Source organism: Pelophylax lessonae (genome assembly GCF_965119305.1).
Source record: "Pelophylax lessonae genome assembly, chromosome: 6".
Lineage (NCBI taxonomy): Eukaryota > Metazoa > Chordata > Amphibia > Anura > Ranidae > Pelophylax > Pelophylax lessonae.
In genome coordinates this window covers 310,590,122-310,617,551 of record NC_138773.1, presented here as the reverse complement: position 1 = coordinate 310,617,551, position 27,430 = coordinate 310,590,122, and the positions used below count along the sequence as shown (strand labels likewise).

The 27,430-nt window shown below is 41.9% G+C and overlaps 1 protein-coding gene across 6 annotated transcripts in view; it reads left to right on the top strand.

The window, feature by feature from the left end:
• TNS1 (tensin 1) overlaps positions 1–27,430 on the top strand; it is an 805,414-nt gene that overhangs the window by 762,191 nt on the left and 15,793 nt on the right. For 5 of the 6 annotated variants that reach the window (XM_082260250.1, XM_082260247.1, XM_082260251.1 and 2 more), the window contains 6 exons: positions 2,887–2,916; positions 13,066–13,243; positions 17,324–18,213; positions 20,298–20,384; positions 26,410–26,541; positions 26,623–26,715. In XM_082260250.1, coding sequence (XP_082116376.1) covers positions 2,887–2,916; positions 13,066–13,243; positions 17,324–18,213; positions 20,298–20,384; positions 26,410–26,541; positions 26,623–26,715 — 1,410 coding nt within the window. The remainder of the gene's footprint in view (positions 1–2,886; positions 2,917–13,065; positions 13,244–17,323; positions 18,214–20,297; positions 20,385–26,409; positions 26,542–26,622; positions 26,716–27,430) is intronic. The other variant, XM_082260249.1, reaches the window with a different exon arrangement.

Below are 27,430 nucleotides of genomic sequence, written 5' to 3'. Positions count from 1 at the left end.
ATTGTTGAACAATACAGATTGTGGGCAATTACTTGATGGTGGTACTTGGCAGATGAATGGCAGCCCGCTGGGTCCCTCCACCCCACTTGTCCTTGGCATTGGTTACTGCAGAATTCCCTCTGTTCTGGTTCCATCTGTCTTTGTCTAGGAGGTCCTTAGGCCCAATGCCCGGTTTGATGTGTTTTGGCAACCCCCCATGGCATCCTCTGATCTTCGCTTGCCTTTTCTGAAGCTTGCAGGAAAATGACAGTTTTTTCTTATGTAGACGGGTGTGGTCAGTCTTTGCATTTGCCATTCTAGTGTGGCGCTGCAACGAGCTGCTTTGCCTGCAATGCACACACATCTCGATAGGACTACCTGTGACCAAAGAAACAACGCAAAGCCGGTCAAATGCTGGTCAAAATGGTCTCTAGCTTTAAAGTTATAGGCCTGGAACTGTATGCCTAGCATATGAGGAGGGCCTATATGACTGAGTTGGCAGGCTAAGCTGTAGTTAAGCAGGTTAAATGATTGGGTTTTAAAAGAAGGAGGCCTACATTATTGAAGGACAACAGAGTATGGCAGGGTGGGGCACTAGTGGTCTGATAGGAGGTTGTCTAGCTTGCAGGGTCAGTTGGAGCCTGGTCAGCAGTGGAGAAACTTCACCTGTCCTCCATCCCCCTCATCGTTACGGTTTGGTTGGTTTACCCTCTTTTATCTTTTCCTTGATGGTGTCTGGTGAGTGTAGAGGTGCCTGTTATCTTTGGCAGTCTCTACATGAGTGGGGTCTGGTTGAGTTATAGCAGTAGGCAGGGGTCTCAGGGTTTTGAAGACGAGCATGGTCAAAAAAGTCTTTGGAGAATGGTTGGTTGGGCCCATCTCTGGTACGGCTGTACCTTCCTTACTAGGTGACATAAGTAATGGAATATCGGTTTTCCGGCTGTATCGTTTGTAATTTGGTAACAACTTGTCCCCGAAGCGGTGTAATTGTGGCTGGGGGCTGTGATATGGAACTTGGTGGTTGATACAGCCGATTCAGTAGACCACGTGTGCCTTCAAAAACCTAAGAAGAAGGTAAGTTATCGTTGTAAAAGTTTTTTTTCATGGAATTTTATTTAAAGCCGTATTTGTTAACCACTTAAGCCCCGGAAGATTTTACCCCCATTCCGACCAGGGTTTTTTTTGCGATTCGGCACTGCGTGATTTTAACGGACAATTGCGCGGTCGTGCGATGCTGTACCTAAACGAATTTGACGTCCTTTTTTTCCCACAAACAGAGCTTTCTTTTGGTGGTATTTGATCAGCTGTGCGATTTTTACTTTTTGCGCTATAAACAAAAAAAGAGCGTCAATTTTGCAAAAATAACAATATTTTTCACATTTTTTTTATATGAAATTCCAAAAAAAAATGTAAAAATCTAAATTTTTTAACATTTTAGGCCAATTTGTTTTATGCTACATATGTTTGGTAAAAAAAATCACAAAAAGCGTATTTTGATTGGTTTGCGCAAAAGTTATTGCGTTTGCTAACTAAGGGAAAGATTTCTGTCATTTTTGGTGTTTTTTTTTTAACGCGTAATGGCGGCTATCTGCGATTTTTTTTTTTGCGGTACTGCGACATTGCTGCGGACAGATCGGACCCTTGACTGACATTTTTGGGGTTACCAATGACATTACTACAGTAATCAGTGCTATATATATGCACTGTTACTGCAAAATGACACTGGCAGGGAAGGGGTTAACTTTATTGGGGAAGTAGGGGTTAAGTGTGTCCCTAGGGGCGTGCTTCTAACTGTGATTGGACATGGCTACTGGTGTAGGAACTGTGATCAACGGTCCTACATAGTAGAACCGTATGATCACCATTCCTACACAGGGGAGAATGACAGGCGGCTTGTTTACATTAGCCGCCTGCCTTTCTCCCTTCACCAGGGACGATCGCGAGTGACCGGCGGACATCGGGTCCACCGGTCACACGCACGGACTTCCGAGGGAACGAGCCGGGGCAGGCGCGCGCCTCCGCGGGCGCGCTCGCACGCTATTGGCTCACAAGTAAGTGACAGGCTAGTGACGTGCCGGTACGTCACTTTGCCTGGCCGGGGCTGACCGCCGCAGTATATGTACTTGCGGCGGTCGGCAACCGGTTAATTGTGGTTTGTTAGCAAAAGGCTACTATGGCCTTTTAAATGCATAATAAGTTGGTCATGTCTTTACTTATAGCGGGTAATTCTAGGAAAAGTTTGGTATGGTCATGGCAAGCCAGAAAATCAGCCATACCTCAGAAATGAGTCAGGTCATTATTTTAGGCAGTTACCCATAGATATGTTTTTGGACTGTGGAGGAAACTGGAGCACCCCAGAGGCACCCCACATGGAGGAAACATACAAACTCCATGCAGATGGAGAGGAACTGAAATAAAGCACAGTGCTGCACAGAGACAAAGATTGACAAGACGCACAAAAGGAAATACCTATCTAAGTTGGTTCCTGACTAGTCCGCCGCTAAATGATTCAGGTGCTGGTTTCGCTCGCCATCGCAATACCGTACACAGATTTCCAGGAATAACCATACACTGAAATAAACCAACTCCCTTAATTTCATTGACGTAAAACAAAAAGACAAAATTCACAGCAAAACAGGAGAAAGGAAGGTACCAACGCGTTTCAGGCTGCAAGCTATGATTGACCACTTGCCAACAGCACGTTGCAGTTTGTAAGATTACTTTAAATGTCAGAGTTTTCCAGCTCCCCTTTGTATGTTGATAGTCATATATGTTCGAAGCTTTTATCTACACCGGGGTCATTTTACTTTTATGTTCCCCTAACTGCTGACACGCTCTGAAATGCTTGTTTCTTGCCGTTCTCTCCTTCCTGTATGAATTTCTGTTCTCTCTTTCTTCCAACATCAGAGATTGAGACATTTGTTGAATATGAGGACGGTAAGTTCCTGCACTGCGAGGAGTTGGTTTGGTTTGCTCAACTGACTTATATCTGGTCTTGTTACGTTTTTGTCATAACTGCATTGAAAATTACATTTTTAAATCGCTTGAGGATTTTTTTTTTTTGTGTGTGGCTAAAACCAATTTTAATCTGCTAATATTTTGCTCTCTCTGGTTTCTCTCCCCCACCCCCATCAACATGCTAAGAAAAACCATCCTGTTTTCACTACATACTTTATTATGGATGTGATGTCATCACTTGGTTTCTGTTCTCATTGCAATGCAAGCAGATCATGGCTGGTGGGAGGGCGTATCAATTCTTTTTATTAAATTTAGAAAAGACCTAACAATACAAAAAATATGTGAAAGTGCCTGTTCCCCTTCGCTACTATGTGTACAAAGTCTGCTGTGACCAGAAGTCTTTATATCCCATGATGAAAGTATATGTGATGTTTGGTAAATGGCTAGAGATGGTACAGCGCTCCCCTCTGGCCTATATATCGAAAGATCAAACTGTATAAGCACTGTATGTGGATCCTCTAGTCCAGGGATCCTCAGCCGGCAGAATATTAGCATGCATAAAGAAGGGGATGTATTCCAGAGATAAAACTATAATCCTTCCACTTTATAAAACTCTGGTCCGACCACATCTGGAGTATTCTGTCCAGTTCTGGTTGCCAGTCCTCAGGAGGGATGTGTTGGAGCTGGAGAGAGTCCAGAGAAGGGCAACTAAACTAATTAGGGGATTGGAGGACCTTAACTATGAAGAGCGTCTACAATCGCTTAATTTATTCTCCCTGGAGAAGAGACGCCTGAGAGGGGACACGATAGCAATTTATAAATACCTCAATGGTGATCCCAGCATAGAAAAAAAGCTATTCAGTCGCAAGGATCGTATGAGGACGCGAGGACATACAGTGCGATTAGAGGAGAAGCTCTCAGGCAACGCAGGGGGTTCTTTACTGTTAGGGCTACAAGATTGTGGAATTCTCTACCACAAGAGGTGGTTTCTGTGGGAAGTATGGTGGCTTTCAAAAGACTCTTAGACGTACATCTCAAGGATCAGAACATTCAGGGGTATGTGAGATGATTACAGCCACACACACATACACAGGTTGAACTGGATGGACTATTGTCTTTATTCAACCGCAACTACTATGTAACTATATGTAAACTACGGCCCTCCAGCTGCTGCAGAACTACGCATCCCATCAGGCATTGTAAAACTCTGACATTCACAGACTTGACAAGGCATGATGGGAATTGTAGTTCCTGAACAACTGGAGGGCCATAGTTTGAAGACCACTGCTCTAGTCTATAGTAAGCAACAAAGCAATATAAATCAAAGTATGAAAAAAACAATAGCTACAAAATAAGTTTGCAAGGTCAGTGTCACTTTAAAAAAAGAATATTGATAACAATCTATTGCAATATAGCACTACTGTGGTATACAGTTCGATATTACGATATATGGGCCAGAGGGGAGCGCTGTACCATCTCTAATATTAATACAAAACCATAAAAACACAGGAAAAAACAAACCTTAAGAATCCCGAGGGATTCCATATACCCCACTATATTCATATGATTACCAGCATACAATAAATAAAAAAGAAAAAGGAAAGGGGAATAAGACAGGGAGGGGGGTGGGAGGGGAGCCCCTCTTTGAAACATAGGTACCTTTTCCGGACTTCCTCCCAGCTATGGTCTAAGGCAGTGGTGGCAAACCTTGGCATTCCAGATGTTTTGAAACTACATTTCCCATGATGCTCATGCACTCTGCAGTGTAGTTGAGTGTCATGGGAAATATAGTTCCAAAACATCTGGGGTGCCAAGGTTCGCCATCACTGGTGTAAGGTCTACCCAGCCTCTCCGTCTAGTCCCTGGCTTGTAAGAAGGGGCCAGCAGGGTGCTGCAATCTTTTCAGGAAGCTATGTACAACTCCCTGCCGGCCCTTCTCACCAGCCATGATTTGCCTACATTGAATTGAGAAGCATAGAGATCTAGCAATGATGTCAGTGTGCCTCAGTCCTGATGCAAGCAGTGGGCTGCCTTATGGGAGGAGTTATGCAAATATCAGAATGTCTTGATGGGTAGATGTCCGTCTGGAGGAGTGGGTGTTCCTAGGCAGAATGCTTTTGCATGCAGACCACCCTAGGAAGTGGCCACATGTTAGGTCATGCTTAGCTTCTGGGACTGAAAAAGCACAAATCCAATGAATGAAAGGGGCAAGCTCGAAACACGCTGGGGAGGAAAGAGCTAGATGATGCTGGACCTCCTCCAGCCTGCAATAGAGGGTGGCTCAATTCAATATAAAAAAAGCCTTGATTGGCATTTCTAGGCCAGGTTGCATTTGCATGCAGACCACCCTGGGCAAATAACCACTTTAATGCTGAGTCTCCAAAATTGAAAGAATAGAAATCCAATGAAGGAAAGGGACAGACCAGGGATAGTCAGGCTGGGGTGGGAAGAGCTAGATGATGCTGGATGTCCTCCAGCCAGGAAATGAGGCGGGCTCTATCTGACTTGCTGCAGCTGTTAATGCACATTGTGAGAAGCTCACAGTGTGCAGTGAAATTGGAGAAAGCCATTTCAGTCCAGGAGAGGAGCCCCTACAACTGTGCAAGACTGAAGGGAGGGCCAGACATCAGATTGAACTTGGATACCCCAAAGTGATATTTCAGTTTTGCGCTGTTGCTGGGAAGTTGGATCACTTGCTAGGTTCTTGTATCTCTAAAAACATGAGAGCCCAGCTGTGAGATTCTGACCCCTTCCTTATGGCCTTGCGGGGGAGGGGGTGTGGAGACGTGGACTGTTGCAGTAAAATCTTTCCGCTGGAGATATAAGAAATCGGATGATTCACCCAACCATCAGTGCTAAATTCCGCAAGCATTGTGCAGAAATTGTGAGTGGATCTGAAGCCTCTTGTTACATGAATGCATTGTCCATCTATCTCTCCAAGAGCTTTTGTCTGTGTGAAGGGTCTGATGGAAGCAGTCACTGCCTGCCCAGTGGCAGTAGAGACTTGGGTATAGAAAGCATGTGACTCCAGTGCCATGGCATGGAGTCCTCAGCTCTGTGTAAGCTCTAATTTGGGTCCAGAACTTTTTCTCCTCCCTCCTGGGAGTGACTAGAACTGTAGGGGAAGAAAATAGAAGTCTAAAGTTCCGTGGGGGCCGGCTCTAAAGAGAACTACGTGGGCAAAGCATAGGTTCAATCGACCATATAATATCCCCACCCCCGCTTGCACTTTATAGAAGAAATCTTGTATTATGATGATATGGACTTCTTTTTACCCCACACAATGGCTATGCCACTTGCTTGGTTTGGGGGAATTTACCTCTCTGGCTTGTCCAGGATCCTAGTCAGTTGTCACTGTTGAGGGATTCCAGCTCGGAGACCAGTAGCTATAGCCTATAGCAGTAGAGAGGCTTTCACAACCAGCTAAATAAGTACACAAGCAGGTCACCCAGGCGGATGATGTGGGATCCCCTGAGGTGCGGGATCTGAACACTTACCGGTACTTACCCGAGCTCCTGATGGTGGAGATGGGTTTTGCTGCATGTTAGTACCAGGTGGCGGTCCTCAGGATCGCTCCACCAGGAGGTGAGCAAGATGGGGTCCTGTAGCAGATATAGCAGGTTGGGATCAAGCAGAAGTGTAGCCCATAAACAAGCCAAAAAACAGTAGCTATAGCCTATGGCAGTAGAGCGGCTCCCACCGACCAGTTGGATAGGTACACAAGCAGGTCACCCCATCGGATGACGTTGGCTCCCTTGAGGTGTGGGGTCTAAGCACTTACCGGAATTCACCAGAGCTCCTGATGGTGGAGATGGATTTTGCAGCATGTTAGTACCAGGTGACGATCCTCAGGATCGAACCACCAGGAAGTGAGCAAGACAGGGTCCAGTAGCAGATATTAGCAGGTTGGTATCAATCACAAGCATACTCAGTAAACAAGCCAAAGGTCGGTAAAAGGTGGTTGCAGGTTGGGATCAAACAGAAGCTTAATCAAGGAACAAGCCAAAGGCCTGTAATAAGAGATAGTGGAGATAAGGACAGCAGCAGGTACGTAAAGGAGCAAGAAATCGGCTGGGAAGAGCACAATAATCCAGCAAACAAAGTGTGAAGGCATGGCCTAAAAGGAAGTTCGTGGGAAGAGCAAGGAGTTCAAAGTTCATCAGAAACAGAATACAAGGCAAGATTATCCAAGGAATCAGACAAGATGCTGTCCAGCATCTCAGGTGGCTCAGCAAGAAGAGCTACTGCCAAACACAGCAGAGGTAATGGGTTCAGATCCTGGTCCTGCCATCGGTAATGTAGAGGGCTTGGGGGCAGCTCACTTTCCATAGGGAGATACCCAAAGACCCTCAGAGATAAAGCAAGTGTAAGAGAAATGAGAGCTCCACACCAATATCAACAGCCCATCGTAAAATGTATTCCACAAAAATAGCCAATGCCTTTTGGGCCATCAGTTTAATTCTTCTCATTACTACAGTCACCAATCTACCATTTTTTACAAGCCCTGACCTGGGGGGGGGGGGGGGGGGGTTCTTGGACCCCCCAAAATATGTTAGTGGTTGTTTTTGTGGAATATGTTTTATGATGGATTGGTGTATGGTGGATAGTGGAGTGGCCGTCTCATATAGCTTGCACTACAACGACTTGTTAGTTTACAGAAGCAAGAAAATGAACGCCCTTCTAATCATACATACAAGCTTTGCACATTTGTCAAACCACTAGGATATACATTCCCAAATTTGGACATTATAGAGGGAGTTCTGGCTTGGCTAAAGCATGGCATGTAAACAAACCACGTCTGGGGTATTTAAGCCTTAGCAGAACACGGTACAGTGAAATCACGGCTATTAGTCGCAAGGTATTAAAAATAGATTGTGAAAAGCTGACGTTAGCCCGGATAGAGACGAGCAGTCACCGAGCATCACCGGCAGCCAATCTTTCCTTATAAGAGTCTCAGAGGAGGCATTGTCTGTCCTGTAGGTCATTGTTGTAGACGTGTACTATGGGGGGGTGGATGGTGCAGGATCATAAAACACAGCTGCCTGCACTCTGTTAGATGTATTTATTAGGATATGTACAGAATTATAGGCTGGTTATGTCCGTGATTGTTGGAGAGTATCTCTAGACAGTTTCATTTTCAATAAACCCTTCACAGCAATCTGCCAACAAATCTTTAGACATTTTCTCTTGTTTTGAGAACGGAGATGAAAATGAGCAAATGTGATCCTTGGGGTTAAATATCAAACCAGGAGGTAGAATATCGTTCCTTGGGGTAAAATATCAGTCCAGGAGGTACAATACCGATCTATGGGGTAAAATACCAACCCGTGGGGTAAAATATAATCTATGGGGTAAAATACCTGCACAGAGTCCTGACCTCAACCCGATAGAACACCTTTGGGATGAATTAAAGCGTAAACTGCGAGCCAGGCCTTCTCTCAAACTTTAATGCCTGACCTCACAAATGCACTTCTGGAAGAATGGTCAAACATTCCCATAGACACTCCTAAACCTTGTGGACAGCCTTCCCAGAAGAGTTGAAGCTGTTCTAGCTGCAAAGGGTGGGACCAGCCCAATATTGAACCCTACGGACTAAGACTGGGATGCCATTAAAGTTCATGTGTGTGTGAAGGCAGGCGTCCCAATACTTTTATTAATATAATGTATCTTTTTATGAATTTGTGATATTCTTTATGCAGTAAATTGTTCACCAAGACTTTGACGGGCTATTTTTAGTGACCTTTTTAATAAATATGTGATTTTATATTTTGTCTACATTTTTCATACTTTGAGGGTATCACAAAGTCCCATTTTTCCCTTTTTTCCCCTTTGAGGGTTTTCAACATTTATATAAGGGACTGGCACCGAAGATTGATATACAGGTACACAAGAGTTCTATTAAATCAGCTTCTACCTTCAGCTTGTTCAATTAAGCTTTGACAATAAAACCTGGAAGCTGATTGGTTACTATGCAGAGTTGCACTATATTTTGCACTCTCCAGTTTTAGTAAATGAACCCCAATGTGTTATTGTTTAGTCAGCATGGGTTGTAGCTTTCCTGAAGTTGAACTGAGATTGTTTTATGGGGTCATTTTAGGTGAAAACCGATCTTAGGAGTTCCTACAAACGAGAAAACATGTGACTCGGGGACCCCACAGGTGCCATGCTTTGTACAATCCACCGGAGAATGCCAAGTTTCCCATTTTACATCATCTACTTGAACCTGACCCTTTTCTCGCACTTCAATCCAAGTTGAATGTTTGACCCCTGTGACAGCTGCACCACACAAGAGACAGACGTCCCCGCTACGTCACCCAGCTGACACGGCCCTTTTGTAATGTCTGAATCCTTCCTGTGAATTTCCCCCATTATGTTTGTAGGCAAATACATCAGCTGATTAGAGGCTGGTGTCACAAGTGCCAGAAAGACTAGGCTACGTCGGAATGTTTAACTTTCTACAAGAAAAGGAGGCTCTCTACTCCCACGATCCCTCACAGAGGACAAAACAAAGGGACTGGGCGATTCATTCTCACCCATCTTGTAGGATATATGGATTAGTGAATGAATGTGGTAGGTTGGTCTTACATTTTATTACTAGACTTAGAATACTTAACAAAGTATAACTTCACAAAAAAAAACAAAAAAATGGGAAAAATTGTTAGGAGGCCATCTCAGGCTAAAGTGTACATGACAACAGATACACTATATTACCAAAAGTATTGGGACGCCTGCCTTTACACGCACATTAACTTTAATGGCATCCCAGTCTTAATCCGTAGGGTTCAATATTGAGTTGGCCCACATTTTGCAGCTACAACATCTTCAGCTCTTCTGGGAAGGCTGTCCACAAGGTTTAGGAGTGTGTCTATGGGAATGTTTGACTATTCTTCCAGAAGCACATTTGTGAGGTCAGGTACTCTTGTGGACAAGAAGGCCTGGCTCGCAGTCTCCAATCTAATTCATCCCAAAGGTGTTCTATGGGGTTGAAATCAGGACTCTCTGCAGGCCAGTCATTTTCCTCCACCCAAAACGTGCTCATCCATGTCTTTATGGACCTTGCTTTGTTCACTAGTGCGCAGTCATGTTGGAACAGGAAGGAGCCATCCCCAAACCTCCCACAAAGTTGGGAGCATGAAATTGTCCAAAAAGTCTTGGTAAGCAGACGCCTTAAGAGTTCCCTTCACTGGAACTAAGGGGCCAAGCCCAACCCCTGAAAAACAACCCCACACCATAATCCCACCTCCACCAAATGATTTGGACTTGGAAATATAGGAGGTATGATGGCCAGGTGTCCACAAACATTTAGTTATGTACTAGACCAGGGATGTCAAACTCAACTTCATCGAGGGCTGCAACAGCATTATGGTTGCCCTCAAAGGGCCGGTTGTATCTGTAATGCTAGATGTCCAGAGTATCTAAAAACCCCTAACATCAGATGTTAAGAGTCCACCCCCCCACCCTCCCTTGCATCAAAGTGCATCCCCTTACCTTGTGTTGCTGCTGGGAAGAAGCTGGAAGAAGAAAGTGCAGGGTTTGCAGGAGGCTCTACTGCAGCTCCAGGAGAGGTGTGAGGGCCACATGAAATGGACTGGAGGGCCAGATTCGGTCCACAGGCCTTGTGTTTGACACATGTGTACCAGACAGTCAGTTGTGCATTTTAAGTATCCATCCTTACTAATCAAACTTTAAGTGTTCTGACAGGTTCCTGAAATGTTTATAATGTCAGCCATATATTTTATCAGACGTTCTTTTATATAAATGTGTAGCAATAATATATGGTAATCTGTGAAGAGCTGGGTGCCACCAGCTAGTGATGGGAGGGGGTAAAGGGTGTAAAGGGCACAGGGATGAAAGTAGGGCACAGAGAAAGAGAGACCCATTGAAGCATGAATAGAACTAACTTGTGTATAAAAGGAGAATTAACTATTCATGGCACACTCTGCGGATTCCTCGTCTCGTCTTTTGTCCCTGTGAGAAAGTACTTGTGAGAGAGGTGGAAATCAATTAATCTGTTGTTCATTCTTTGGGAAATGTCACGGCATACGGTGACAATCCCAACACTGCAATCGGGAGCTTAAAATACGGGCAATTATTAATTACTTTGGGACTTATTTAATATGTCTGAAAGATTCAAAGATGTAGTCACAATATTGTAAGATGATCGTCAGCTCTGTACATTACTTGTTTGATTTATTAAGTGTACGTATAGCCAAATCTTTTTTTTTTTTTTTTAGTTTTGGACGGATAAAGGAAGGGTTTTTCCTTCACTTGGGAGGTTTCCTTTGTCTTTCTGTCCTAGAGATGCCACAGAAAGTGAGAGAACCACTCTCCAAAATGAAATGGAATCTTCAGCTGTCACAGGAACAGATTTCCATGTTGGAAGATTTCTCCTTTTTTTTCTGTTCCGAGGACAACGTTACAATTTGGATTTCCCTTCACTTTCTGTCACATTGACAGTGGTCATCAGGACAATTATGGCGCTTTTCCACTGCATGGAACCAAACGCTTCGGCTCGCTTTTGTGCTTTTCCACTGCTGGTACCGCATATTGCGGTTTAGGAACGGTTCGGTAAGGTACGGTACGGCGGCGCTTTTCCACTACATGGAACCGAATGGTTCCAACAGGGCCGTACCGGTACCATATCCCACAATCCTTTGCATGCAGCCTTGACTGTTTGTCACTACTAGCCACTGATTGGTCAGAGAATCGTTATCCCACCCACTTACTTTAGTGGAAATGCAAACTGTACCGAACCGTTCCAACACCGTACCATGCAGTGGAAAACCAAACTGGGCCGAGTATAGCCGAGCCGGTACTTGCAGTGGAAAAGTTCCATTAATGAATGTTCCTTGAAGGTTTTTTTTCACTGTGTTGGACAGTCCAAGGGGTTGCAGTAGTATACCGGAGGCTATGAGGAGACACCGGTGTCACAGAGGTACACGGGGAGACATGAGAGTGCACTGGAGACACGTGGGCACACAGGATACACTTGGCAGCAGAGGGGTGCACTTGGACACACAGGGCACACAGGAGACGTAGGGCACACTAGAGACACAGGGACTCCTAGTGTACATTTGGAGACACGGGAGCACAGGGTACAATTGGAGGCACGGTGTATTTGGAAACATAAGGGCACACAGGGTACATTTGAAGACACAGGTACACAAATGTCACACTGGGAAACACAGGGGCCCCCTGGGGTGCACTTGCTGACACAGGGGTCCACAGGGCACACTAGAGACACCAGGGGGCAGAGGCTGCACTTAAAACACAGAGGCACATAGGGTGCAGTAGAGACACAGTGCACACTTGCTGACACAGGGGCGCACAGGGCATACTAGGGACACCTGGGGACAGAGGCTGCACTGGAAACACAGAGGCACATAGGGTGCAGTAGAGACACAGTGCACACTTGCTGACACAGAGGCACACAGGGCACACTAGAGACACCTGGGGACAGAGGCTGCACTGGAAACACAGAGGCAGATAGGGTGCAGTGCACACTTGCTGACACAGGGGTGCACAGGGCACACTAGAGACACCAGGGGACAAAGGCTGCACTGGAAACACAGAGGCACATAGGGTGCAGTAGAGACACAGTGCACACCTGCCGACACAGGGGCGCACTGGGCACACTTGAAGACACAGAGATGCAAAGGGCACACTTTGTAGTCACAGGGGCACAAAGGGTGCACTTGGAAAGTTTGAAAGAAAAATACAAGCAAACTAAACTTCCAAAGGACTGTAGCATCAAACGCAACCCGTGTGTTCATTTTGATAGGTTGCAAAGCCATGAAAATATCTCCTTTTATAGGATTGTGTGGATTGACTTATTTGGCTCAATGCACTTTTCATCAGAGAGTGACCTTTAATAATGTGTTTGGCATAAACAAGGCCAATGTAACTTCATTTTTTTGGGCAGATAATACCGATCTATCTGAACATACCAGCAACCATGTTGGTGTTGCATGTTTGCCTGTTGCCTGCCTTTCCATGTTCTGCAGTTTGCCATCTTTCATTGGAGCTACTATTACCACTACTTACTCCATCTACTCTTATTTGAAAACAATTGATGATCTTAATGCGCTAACCTTTACTTTTCTTGTTTTTTTGTTTTTTACTTAATAGAGCCCCGAAGTTATGTTGAGTCTGTTGCCCGTACAGCTGTGACTGCCAGCGGCACTCCCCCATCCCCCACCCATCTACCAACCTACAACGTGGACACCCTGAGGAATGGAGGATACCCCAACACCTTTACCTCCCATAGCCCCATTTCTACAAGCAGCCCGATACACAGCATCGATGGGTAAGACAGCAGTGAACTTTAAATGTTTGGAGGAGAAATCTCCATAAGACTTACAATGTCAGGTTGTGTCCAAATTGCATTTTCTTCTTTAAACGTGAGCTGCAGAACTTCCTCCACTAATGTTTAAACTAGTGATCGACCGATATTGGTTTTTCGTTGCCGATACCGATATTTTGGCCGAAGCATATCGGTATCGGCCGATATTGGCCAATATTTTTGTGCAATTTTTTATATTTATCACTTGACAGGTACTCTTGTGGAGCGATCTGGGAGCCTAAAAGACCCCAAACCCCTCCTCTGCACTTAAAAGCATTCAAAACGCCAAGTTTGGCTGTTTTGAATGCGGTCATTTTTTTTAATCAGGCGCCAAGTACATGACATCACTTCCGGGTTTTTGCATGGAGACCTGATAAGAGACAAATGCGGCTTTGATCGGGTCTTCGGCGGCCGTGCAGACTGGTTGCCCGGGTCTCCCAGTGGGACGGAAGACCTGGGCGAGCTGCGGAAGGCCACGGAGGGGGGACGTCCCCTCCAGCTCCTTGTAATGACAGCCGAGTGGCTTCTCAGCCGCATCGGTTGTCATTACAAGACAGCAGACCGTCGGCTATGGACGCCGGTACCGGGGTGATGCCTCTAGCTGCAGGCATCACTCCGGTACAATCGCTTTCCGAAATATCGGCGACCTTGGTGGCCGATTCTGATATATCGAGGAAAGTGCATATCGGCCCCCGATAATCGGTCGATCCCTAGTTTAAACCTCAGTTCCAAGCACCAATACTAATTTGCAATAGCTGCAATGGGGTGTGTCCAGTACCGGCTCCAAAGTTGTCCTGTATGATTATGCCTATGAAAATTGAAAGCTTTTTCAAATAAAAATTGCAGATTAGTCTAAAGCTGGCCAAGGATGAGTCATATTTATTTTTTTTGTTCAACCAAACCCAATTCTGCCATCCACACATTCGAGGTGCATTGGGGAATCCTTCCCACTTAGTCATTGTATTCTGACAGTGGGGAGACTTCTAATCCATCAGAACACACGGGGGCTACAGCCTGCAGCGCTGATTGAGCATAATTTTTCCAACAGTGCGGTTGTACAGAAGTCAGTTGGTAAATTGACTTCTAGACCTATGCGATTCGTTTTGTTGAGAATCAAAATTCGGATGAAATTTCCATTATTCAGAGATTTGGATGTATCTGAATTTTCGAATCACAGTGGTAAAGAATTTTAAAAAAATAAGTTATAACTAAACAAATTATATAAATTTTGAAATTTAATTCAAATTCAAAAAATTAAGTTTTACCCCTTTCATAACGCAGGGTACTTTTTGTTATTCAGAACTGCGCTGCTTCAACTAGTAATTGCATGGTCATGCAACGCTGTACCCAAATTAAATTTCTATAATTTTTTTTTTTAACACAAATGGAGCTTTCATTTGGTAGTATTTAAACACCACTGTGTTTTTGTTTTTTTGCAATATAAACGGAAAAAGACCGAGAATTTAAAAAAATATATATATATTTTCTACTTTTTGTTATAAAACATATCCAGAAAAATCTAATTTCATTATAAATTTAGGCCATAACATATTCTGCTACATGCCTTTGGTTAAAAAAAAAAAAAATGCCAATAAGTGTATATTTATTGGTTTGCGTGAAAATTATAGAGGCTACAAACTATGGGATATATATTTGAAAATTGATCAATCCTCATGTACTGACGGCCAATCTCATTTCTTGAGGCCCTTAAGCGCCAGGACAATACAAATACCCCCCAAATGACCCATTTTTGAAAAGTAGACAGTTCAAGGCATTTAGTAAAAGGGATGGAGAGTTTTTTGAAGTTATAATTGTTTGTCACAATATTTTTGAAAAGGAAGAAATTGGATAAAAAATCTGTAATAAATGGGGCTCTCGCGCTGTTATGGATGATATATGCGTAGGAGAAAAATGAATGAAATGATGAGGCTGCATCTAGCACTGGAAGTTTATCCTTAAACTTGGTAGAGAACTGGAATGATATATTGTAGTGCTGCGCTACCTCTTTGCACAATGTGTCAGTGTGTGCAATAAATAGAATAATAATCAAATAATAAAAAAATGTTTCACAATTTTTGTTTTACATACTGTACTGTCACCAGTGGGTTACAGCATCATCATACGACCGATGTGGCGTCACCAGGAGCACTGACTGGTGACAGTATGTTAAAAAAAAAAGTTTAACTTTTTTAAACGTTTTTACAAATTATTATTATTATATATACATTTTTTTTTTACATTTTTTACATACTTTCATCAGAGTAGTTCACTGTCACCATAGGAAAACTGTACCACTCTGAGGGAGTGATCAAGGATTTTTTTTTACACTTTGTTACAATGAAGATTATTGTAAAAGCAAAGTTTTCAACTGTCATGAATGGGTTAACCATTCATAAAAGCTGTGATCACTATTGATCTGTGATTGGCTACAGATACTCACATGGTGCAAAGTGATGTAATTGGCCCAGGTACCACTTAAAACTTCAAATTCAAAATGAAAAAATATTGTGGTAAATACAGTAAGGTATAAACAGGAAATAAGATGATCCTGACTTAGGCAATAGAATAAAATAGAAAATAAAGGAACAGAATTAAACAGAATAGAATGGAATAAAACAATATAAAAGGGAATAGAATAGAAAATAAAGGAACAGAATTAAGCAGAATAGAATGGAATAAAACAATATAAAAGGGAATAGAAATAAATACAATAGAAAATAAAAAAATATAATAAAATTGAGTAGAAAATAAAATAAAATAATTGAATACAATAAAACAGAGTAGAGTAGAAAAGAATAAAATAGAATAGAGAAGAAAACAATAAAAATGATTAGAATAAAATAGTAAGAATATATTCGTCTTTCGAAATTCTAATTTTTGTATCGATTTGAAAAAAAACAAACAAATATACCAAATGAATCTGAATATATGCACATCGTGCACATCTCTATTTACTTCTGTTCAACCACAGTGCCCATACCTGGATTGAAATTCCGCCAGTCCCTGCTGAACCAGCCGAATTTTGATCCATTTATGTCTGAAACTGCTGTATGGTAGAGCATTAACCCAGCATAAGCTGGAGCTTACATGGTGCTCATGACCAGGGGCTGACTAGCAACTTTTGGCCCAGGGGGCAAGTACAAACCAGAGGCCCATGGTGCAGCGACTCTGCCCCCCTCGTACTTTCCCTCTTCCCGGCCTCCTCCTGATCCCCATTCCATGCTGAATCTCCGCTCCAGGTACTCTCTATTCACCAGCCGAATCCGGGTTCCCAACCTGGCAAGCGGAGGCTGATTGGGGAGAGCTGGGAAAGCACAGTCGAGGCTAGCCGGGGGAGGAGAATCTCCAGTGGGGCATGGAACCGGCCTCTGCTCAGACACAGTTTACAATATCCATGCTGGGGGGAAGGCCTGCACTCTGTCCTTGTCTTCATCCCGCACTCAGTAGGTCAGCAGTGGGGACTTTTTACTTCTCTTCACCAGGAATCCTTTAGGCATGTCTGTGGCAGAAGTGGTGCATCCTTTTTAATGGGGCATCAGAGCATTCAGGGGGGCAATTGCCCCCCTGCCCCTGTCCTCCCCTGCTCATGACTCTCCTGCCTCCATGTGGCAGCACTGATAGCTTGGTGGCCAACTGGAAAGTACCAGTGCGGTCACATGAAGGAAGCATCAGAATAAGTCACATGCTCCCCATACTCAGACTACCAGGTACGTGTGTTGCATTGGCAGCCAGTCATGCTAAAAATGTGAAAATCCCCAAGACTTGTAATGGCATTCATTCCAACATGACTTCTCAGTTATATCCATTCCATCCATACCCAAAGCATAGTGGTGGCCCATTCAAGGAACAAAAGGCAATTCAGAAAATAATTTTGCAGATAATTTTAAACATGCATTTCAAATATCCTTCTCCTATTCTTATGCTTTTGCATGCTTCTTTTGTACTGCAACATTTTTATGCTTTTTTTTTTTTTTGTTGGGGGCTCAACTTCTCAAGATGGTCACCTGGTGACTTTAGTTACTTTTTACAATTTTTCTCCTTCAGGGTATCTGTTAGAAGCTATCCATCAGCAGAGAGCAGCGTCCATCTGCCTACTCCCACCCAGCCTTCTGCGGATTCCAGTTTCAGGTCCACCAGCTTGTCTCAGGCATCACCCCAAAGCAGTTATCAGAACGCGTCACCCACTCCCAATATGGGGCTTTATGTGGGCACACCTGTCAGCTCATATGACGGATATCAGTTCAGTCCAAATAATGGCATCACACAGACAGATGGTTTCTCTGGACCTCCGGTTAGCACACTGTCCAGCCAGGTTATACATGGAAGCCCCCAACCGCTTCACAGAACAGTGGGCACGAACACACCTCCAAGCCCGGGAATTGGAAGAAGAGTCATCACCCCAACCATGTCTAATGCTCCCCCAAGCCCAAGCTTGAGCAGGCATCCCTTTATGGCACACAGCGTAGGAACTGTGCCACCAGGCAGCCCAAGCCTTGTCCGTCACCAGGCTGTAATGACGGGAAGTGCCCCGGTTACTCCAGGAAGCCCCAGCTTGGAGCGACATATCACGCATGGGTTTTCCACCCCTGAAGAGCGACGTCCTACATTGTCCAGGCAGAGCAGCGCTTCTGGATACCAGGCCCCATCCACCCCAAGTTTCCCAGTGTCCCCTGCATACTACCACGGCATGAGCAGCCCTTCCTCCTCTTCCCCGGACTCCACCCTTTACCGCCAGGGAAGCCCTGTTCCTCAGCCCTCACTGCCTGAAAAACGGAGAATGTCTTCTGGCGACAGATCCAACAGTTTGCCAAACTACTCCACCCTCAATGGAAAAGCTTCTTCGCCCATGTCCAGTGGCATACCCAGCCCTAGCGGTGGCAACACAATGGCATTCACCCACACGTTGCCAGACTTCTCCAAATTCTCCATGCCAGGTACGAGAGTGTTGCACCTATAAGCAGGAAGCACATCTTCTATACAGTATGACCTATAATAATGTATTTATAATATGGGCCAATGTGGACATAGCTGCACACCTTGATGCTAATCTGAAGGGGTAGTTACCAACACCTATGATCACAGAATGAACACAGTTGATGGTGATCATTGAGTTTTGACAGTCATCACCATAAAAATGTGTTTCTCTCTGTCAAGGGGCGAAAAAGGAAAAATAAAACTAGGCTGAAGTAAGTAGAAAATGCCCCAAAGTCATTTGAGTAAACAATGTCTCATTGTTGGTATTAGTGGGAGGAATAGTGTCCAAATGTGGTCAGAAGGAAGAATGGTGTCCCATCATTGGTGTCATGGGAGGAATAGTGCCTCATCATTGGTATCCGTGGGAGGAATAGTGCCCCAACAATGGTGTCAGTTAGAGGAATAGTACCCCATCATTGGTATCAGTGGGAGGAACAGTGCCCCATCATTGGTGTCAGTTAGAGGAATAGTGTCCCATCATTGGTATCAGTAGGAGGAATAGTGCCCCATCATTGGTGTCAGTGGGAGGAATAGTGCCCCATCATTGGTATCAGTAGGAGGAATAGTGCCCCATCATTGGTATCAGTGGGAGGAACAGTGCCCCATCATTGGTATCAGTTGGAAGCATAGTGCCCCATCATTGGTGTCAGTTAGAGCAGTGGTCATCAACTCCGGTCCTCAGGGCCCACTAACAGGCCAGATTTTAAGTATTACCTTGAGGAGATGCAAACTAGAGTACTGCAATCACTGAGCAGCAAATTATTTCACCTGGGATGTATTTCAGTTATCTTGCAAACCTGGCCTGTTAGTGGGCCCTGAGGACCACTGAGTTAGAGGAATGATGCCCCATTATTGGTATCAGTGGAAGGAATAGTGTCCTAATACTGTCTTCAGTGGGAGGAATAGTGCCCCATCATTGGTATCAGTGGGAGGAATGGTGCCCCATCATTGGTATTATTTGAAGGTATAGTGTCCTATTACTGTCGTCGGTGGGAGGAATAGTGCCCCATCATTGGTATCAGTTAGAGGAATAGTGCCCCATCATTGGTATCAGTGGTAGGAATAGTGCCCCATCATTGGTATCAGTGGTAGGAATAGTGCCCCATCATTGGTATCAGTGGGAGGAATAGTGCCCCAACATTGGTGTCAGTGGGAGGAATAGTGCCCCACCATTGGTATCAGTGGGAGGAATAGTGCCCCATCAATGGTGTCAGTGGGAGGAATAGTGCCCCATCATTGGTGTCAGTGGGAGGAATAGTGCCCCACCATTGGTATCAGTGGGAGGAATAGTGCCCCACCATTGGTATCAGTGGGAGGAATAGTGCCCCACCATTGGTATCAGTGGGAGGAATAGTGCCCCATCATTGGTATCAGTGGGAGGAATAGTGCCCCATCATTGGTATCAGTGGGAGGAATAGTGCCCCATCATTGGTATCAGTGGGAGGAATGGTGCCCCATCATTGGTATCAGTGGGGGGGAATAGTGCCCCTATCATTGGTATCAGTGGGGGGGGGAATAGTGTCCCTATCATTGGTGTCAGTTAGAGGAATGGTGCCCCACCATTGGTATCAGTGGGAGGAATGGTGCCCCACTATTGGTATCAGTGGGAGGAATAGTGCCCCATCATTGGTATCAGTGGGAGGAATGGTGCCCCATCATTGGTATCAGTGGGAGGAATGGTGCCCCATCATTGGTATCAGTGGGAGGAATGGTGCCCCATCATTGGTATCAATGGGAGGAATGGTGCCCCATCACTGTTGTGAGTGCGAGACAAGGAGCCCCATCATTGCGTCAGTGGAAGAAATAGTGTCCCAAATTTGGCATCAGATGGAGGAATGGTTCCCCATCATTGGTGTCCATGGGAGAAATAGTGCCCCAACAATAGTGTCAGTGGGAGGAATGATGCCTCATCATTGGTAACAGTGGTTCCCCAAAGTCCAGATAAAGGCAAGCAAAGGGCCGCAGGTTGTAGACCACTGGTCTAGTTTATGGTCATTTGTCTCAAAGCTACCAAGGAGTATTCACATAGGTTTCTGTTTTCCAGACAGCAGCCCGGAAACACGAGCGAATGTCAAGTTTGTGCAGGACACGTCGAAGTATTGGTACAAGCCTGACATTTCCCGAGACCAGGGTGAGTTTTCTTACCCAAAACATTCACTTTTTTTTTATCCTGTGTACACTAATGACTCTTCTATCAATGAAAAAAGTGTTATCCCGTATCATCTACAATTCATATACAAAGCTTTGTGATTAATCATACAAATGCTACTTATGAGGAAAAGAAGTAACTTAATGAATTATATATTTGTTGGCCATGTCTAATGGTGTTCTGAAGAGACGTGGCAATCCACCATCAACATTATAGCGGCCTATTTTAGTAGGAATCCTGTAATAAAACAAATGCATTGAGGGGAGAACAGATATTAATAAATTGTAGAAAGAACGAATTCCTGAGATCCCTTCAGCCATGCATTTCCTCGGCTGATCTCTGATAACCAATGCTGATCTAATTTTTATGTAGCTTTTTTATTATCTTAGTATCAGGTTATTTATGTATATATGTAATAATTTTAGTGTAATGTTTGGAGAAAGTGGTGTAATTTTTGGATTTTGGTCGTTTGTTTTTCTGTTATCTGTCATTTTTTTAATCAGTGTTATTTATTCGATGTAGTATTTTAATAGGATAGGAGGGTTTATTACAGTATAGTAATAATTTAGTTTTAACCATTTTAGCGCCGGAAGGTTTTACCCCTTTCATACCCAGGGTATTTTTCGTTATTCAGAACTGCGCTGCTTCAACTAGTAATTGCGTGGTTATGCAACGCTGTACCCAAATTACATTTCTATAATTTTTTTTTTTAATACAAATGGAGCTTTCTTTTGGTAGTATTTAAACACCACTGTTTTTTTTTTTTTTTTTGCAATATAAACGAAAAAAGACTGAGAATTTTGAAAAAAAAAAAAATATTTTCTAATTTTTGTTATAAAACATATCCAGAAAAATCAAATTTCCTTGTAAATTTAGGCTATAATGTATTCTGCTACATGCCTTAGGTAAAAAAAAAAAAAAAAAAAAAAAATCGCAAGTGTATAATTATTGGTTTGCGTGAAAGTTATAGAGGCTACAAACTAGTAGTCGACCGATATTGTTTTTTTGCTGCCGATACCAATATTTTGGCCATTGTATATCGGTATCGACTGATATGGGCTGATATTTTCATACATTTAAAAACATTTTTTATTTTTATTTTAATTTTTAGCACTTGACAGGTACTCTTGTGGAGGGATCTGGGGGTCTAAAAGACCCCAAACCCCTCCTCTGCACTTAAAAGCATTCAAAACGCCAAGTTTGGCTGTTTTGAATGCTGTCATTTTTTTTAAATCTGGCGCCGAGTACCCGGAAGTGATGTCATGACGTCACTTCATTGCTTATATCTTTAATTTGTACATACAGTATGTGAGTGGCATATTCAATAACATTTGTAAACGGAATTATGCTATGTGACATCATTTTACCCTTACATGAGCAATATTTGGAATATCGGCAATATCGGCCAGTTCCGGGGCTGATACAGATATATCGGCAAAGGTCAATATCGCCCTTGCCGATAATCGGTCGATCCCTACTACAAACTATGGGATATATATTTGAAAATGAATCAATCTTCATGTACTGATGGCCAATCTCATTTCTTGATGCCCTTAAGTGCCAGGATAGTACAGATACCCCCCAAACGACCCATTTTTGTAAAGTAGACAGTCCAAGACACTTACTGTATTTTCTGGCGTATAAGACTACTTTTGAACCTCAAAAAAATCCCCCAAAAATGGGGGGTCGTCTTATACGCCGAGTATAATAGCTCCAAGGTAACCTAAGTATAAGTATTACCGGTAGATGAAAATTAGGGGGGTCGTCATATACGCCGGAAAATACGTAGTAAAAGGGATGGAGAGTTTTTTGAAGTTAGAATTTTTTTGTCACAATATTTTGGAAAAGGAAGAAATTGAATAAAAAAACATTTTTTTTTACATACTGTACTGTCACCAGTGTAGTACAGCATCATCATATGACTGATGTGGCGGTCACCAGGAGCACTGACTGGTGACAGTATGTTAGAAAAAAAAAAAAAAGTTTAACTTTTTTAAAGTTTTTACAATTCTTTTTTTTTCTACATACTTTCATCAGAGTAGTTCAGTGTCACCATAGGAAAACTGTACTACTCTGAGGGGATTTTTTTATTTATTTTTTTATTTACACTTTGTTGTTACAATGAAGATTATTGTAACAGCAAAGTTTTCAACTGTCATGAATGGGTTAACCATTCATAAAAAGCTGTGATCGCTATTGATCTGTGATTGGCTACATATATTCACATGCTGCAAGGTGCTGTAATTGGCCCAGGTACCATGTGATAGTTGTGAGCCAATCACAGCACAGGCAACACAGCTAAATTCATTCATAACCGCTTTGTTGACATTGTGATTATGTGATCACATAATCACCGGGATCCGCAATCCGCCGTGTCTGCTCCTAAACCTGTACGTGATTGTGCCTGCTTGTGCCGGGTCGGCAAGTGGTTAATTTGTTAATTTATTGTTAATTTATTATTAATATTAACCACTTCCGGACCATCCGCCGCAGTTTTATGTCGGTACTTTGACGTTAAATAGCCGCCATAACCCCAGTATTCTCTTACAGGGCGGGCGATCCTCTTTCACATAAAAGTGGTCCTAGGTCCTAAAAATATCCCATAGTTTGTAGAATCTAACTTTTCCATATACACTTATTGGAGTTTTTTTTTTTTTTTACCAAAAATATGTAGCAGAATACATATTAGCCTAAACTGATGACAAAATTTTATTTTTTCAATTTTTTTGATTGGATATGTTTTATAGCAGAAAGTAACATTTTTTATTTTTTTTTCGAAATTGTTGGTCTTTTTTTGTTTATAGCGCAAAAAATTTAAAATGCAGTAGTGATCAAATATCACAAAAAGAAAACTCAGTTTGTGGGAAAAGCACATCAATTTTGTTTTGGGTACAGTGTTGCATGACCGCGCAGTTGTCAGTTAACCACATCCGGACCGCCCGCCGCAGTTTTACGTTGGTATTTTGGCAGTAACCCCGATATTTTCTTACAGGGCGGGTGGTCCTCTTTTACATAAAAGTTAAAAGTGGTCCCAGCAGGATCGCTGTTATGGGCGGCGGGTGAGGTGCGCCCCCGCCCCCCCCCGCCGCTTCCCGACTGTTTTCCCCGCTTACCGCAGCCGTCGGTAGCGGAGAAAATGATCTGGTCCATCCATATCCAAGGCAGGAAGTCAAGTGAGGGCAAGATGGCCCCCACTCTTCTCTATGGCCTTGGAGGACTGGAGTGACATCTTACGTCACTTCCTTCCAACAGCCTTAAAGGGCCCAATTTTTTTCATGCTAAAAAAATACATTTTTTATTCTTTTTTAGTGTAGATGTGAGATGTGAGGTCTTTTTGACCCCAGATCTTACATTAAAGAGGACCTGTCCTGATTATTTCTAATACAAGGGATGTTTACATTCCTTATAATAGGAATAAAAGTGATCAAAACTTTTTTTTTTTTTTTCAAAAGGACAGTGTAAAAATAAAAAATAAAAGGGAAAATAAGTAAGAAAAAAAAATTGAAAGCACCCTGTCCCTCCGAGCTCGCGCGCAGAGGCGAACGCATAGGCAAGTCGCGCCCCACATATGAAAACGGTGTATATATGATCCATCACTACCGTGTAGCGGCCTGCTCCTGCTGTGCTTATACACAGCGGGAGCCGATCAGCAATTACCAGGGACTCGATGTCCGCCGGCGCCCACCGATCATTTGGTACACAGGCAGAACGGCAGTCTCCCTATGTAAACAAGGCAGATTGCCGTACTGTCAGTAGGGAAGGCATGGATCCTGTGTTCCTGCAAAGCAGAGATATGGATCCATGCCTTCCCCTAGTAAAAGCACCTCCCACACTGTACAAAAACACTGGCTAGGCACACACAGTTAACCCTTTGATTGCCCCCTGATGTTAAACTCTTCCCAGTACAGTGATATATGTGCATATTTTTAGCACTGATCACTGTAATAGTGTCACTGGTCCCCAAAAAAGTGTCAGATTTGTCTGCTGCAATATTGCAGTCCCGCTATAAGTCACTGATTGCAGTCATTACTAGTAAAAAATAAATTTAAAAAAATATAAATTCTATAAATATAAATATATTTATATAAATATAATATAAAAAGTTTGTAGATGCGATAACTTTTGCGCAAATCATACAATTTATACGCTTAATGGGATTTTTTTTTTTTTTTTTACAAAAAATATCTAGCAGAATACATATTGGCCTAAATTGATGAAGACATTAGATTTTTTACATTTTTTTTTTTATTGAAGATGTTTTAGAGCAGAAAGTAAAAATTTTTTCAAAATTGGCAGGTTTTTTCGTTTATTGCGCAAAAAAATAAAAAACGCAGAGTTGATCAAATACCACCAAAAGAAAGCTCTATTTGAGGGGAAAAAAAAGGACATCGGTTTTATTTGTGTACGACCAAAATAAAATAAAAACCAAAATAAAAATAACCAAAAAAAAAAAAAAACACAGTGCCGTATCGCAAAAAAAATGGCTTGGTCACCTTCTGGAGCTGAAGTGGTTAGTGATAATTTTATTGTTCGATATAAGGTCTTGTTTCCATTCGGTAATTGCGATTTTGTGTTGTCTTCCTTGAATATAATTGAATCTTAATAATTTCCCTTGGGATTAATAAAGCATTCTGAATCTGAAAAAAGCGTCAGAGATTTACGCCAGGCGATACGGTGCAGCATTACTTTTACTGACAATTGTGCGGTGATGCGACACTGTACTAAAAAAAAAAATGTATGTCCTTTTTTTTCCCCACAAATTTCTTTTGGAGGTATTTATTCTAATTTTTTTTTTTTTTTTGCGCTATAAACAAAAAAAAGAGTGACAATTTTGTAAAAAAAGAACATATTTTACTTTTTACTTTTACTAATTTTTTACTTATAAAAAATATCCAATAAAAAAATATAAAAACTTTCTTCATCAATTTATGCCAATCTGTATTCTGCTACATATCTTTTCTCTCTCATCTGACCAAGCAAATGAGACCATCAATGGTCTGGATTTCAAGGCAGTAGAACAAAAAAGAGCTACAATTTTTTTTACTTTTTTTAAAATTTTTTACTTTTTTTTTACTTTTTAAACATATCCATGTATGTCCTTTTCTTTCCCCACAAATTGATCTTTCTTTTGGAGGTATTTAATCCTCTGCGGTTTTTAATTTTTTTTTGCACTATAAACAAAAAAAGAGCGACAATTTTTGAAAAAAACATTTTTTTTTACTTATTTTTTTACTTATAAAACATATCCATGTATGTCCTTTTTTTCCCCACAAATTGAGCTTTCTTTTGGTGGTATTTAATCCTCTGCCGTTTTCATTTTTTCTCCCGCTATAAACAAAAAAAAAAAAAGCGAAATTTTGGAAAAAAAAAAAACATCTAACTTTTTGCTTTTACTTATTTTTTTACTTATAAAACATATCCATGTATGTCATTTTTTTCCCCCACAAATTGAGATTTCTTTTGGAGGTATTTAATCCTCTGCTGTTTTTAATTTTGTTTTTGTGCTATAAACAAAAAAAGAGCGACAATTTTTGAAAAAAAAAAAAAATTTTTTACTTATAAAACATATCCAGTAAAAAAATATAAAAACGTTTTTCATTAATTTATGCCAATCTGTATTCTGCTACACATCTTTTCTCTCTCCTCTGACCAAGCAGATGAGACCATCAATGGTCTGGATTTCAAGGCAGTAGAACAAAAAAAGAGCTACAATTTTGGAAAAAAAAAAAAAAATTAACTTTTACTTATTTTTTACTTATAAAAAATATCCAATCAAAAAATATAAAACATTTCTTAATCAATTTATGCCAATCTGTATTCTGCTATATATCTTTTCTCTCTCCTCTGACCAAGCAGATGAGACCATCAATGGTCTGGATTTCAAGGCAGTAGAATTAAAAGGACTGGAATAAAAAGATCTGTATTAAATCTAGTACTAATGAACTCCGTGATCGAAATATTTTTAGAATTCTGATAAAGATAAAGTATTTTTTTTTTTTCAATCCAGCGATTACTTTATTAAAAGACAAAGATCCTGGTGCCTTCATAATTCGAGATAGCCACTCGTTCAGAGGAGCCTATGGACTTGCCATGAAGGTCGCCACGCCGCCTCCTAATACAGGCCAGCAGAGCAAGAAAGGTAATTCCCATGGAAGGAGTCAGCATAGGATAAACTGACACAATGGAGCAATTTTAATAAATCCTTTCTCTGTCCTGCCAGGAGATGCCACCAATGAGCTGGTGAGGCACTTCCTCATAGAGACCAGCCCTCGAGGGGTGAAATTAAAGGGGTGTCCAAATGAACCTTATTTTGGTAAGCCCAAACTTAAAAATTTATTTTTTTTTTTTTTATTATTATCATGACATATCCATTGTAGAAAATGTTTATTTTGGATAAAATTAATAAAAAAAAAAAAACTTAAAGTAGAACTATAGGCAAAGCTTTTTATTCTTTTTTCATTTTTGATAAAGCAAGGAAGGGTAATAGGTCAGATTTTTTTTTTTTTCTCCTCGCTATCTGTTTCCCATTGTGGAGATTTCCCTTCACTTCATTTCCCAAATTCCCATAGCCAAACAGAAAGTGAGGGGAAATCCCAAATTGACCACTTGCCCCCCGGAAAGTGTCCCCTTCATGACCAGGCCATTTTTTGCGATTTGTTACTTTAACTAACAATTGGGCGGTCTTGCGACGCTTTACCCAAATAGAATTAATGTCCTTTTTTTCCCACAAACAGAGCTTTCTTTTGGTGGTATTTGATCATCTCTGCAGTTTTTATTTTTTGCGCTATAAACAAAAAAAGAGCGACAATTTTGAAAAAAAAAATATTTTTCACTTTCTGCTATATAAAATTCTCCCCAAAAAATTTTAAAAATCAAAATTTTTTAACATTATAGGCCAATTTGTTTTCTGCTACATATTTTTGGTTAAAAAAAAATTGCAATAAGCGTATTTTGATTGGTTTGCGCAAAAGTTATCGCGTCTAGATTTATGTCATTTTTATTTATTTATTTATTTTTTTTAACTAGTA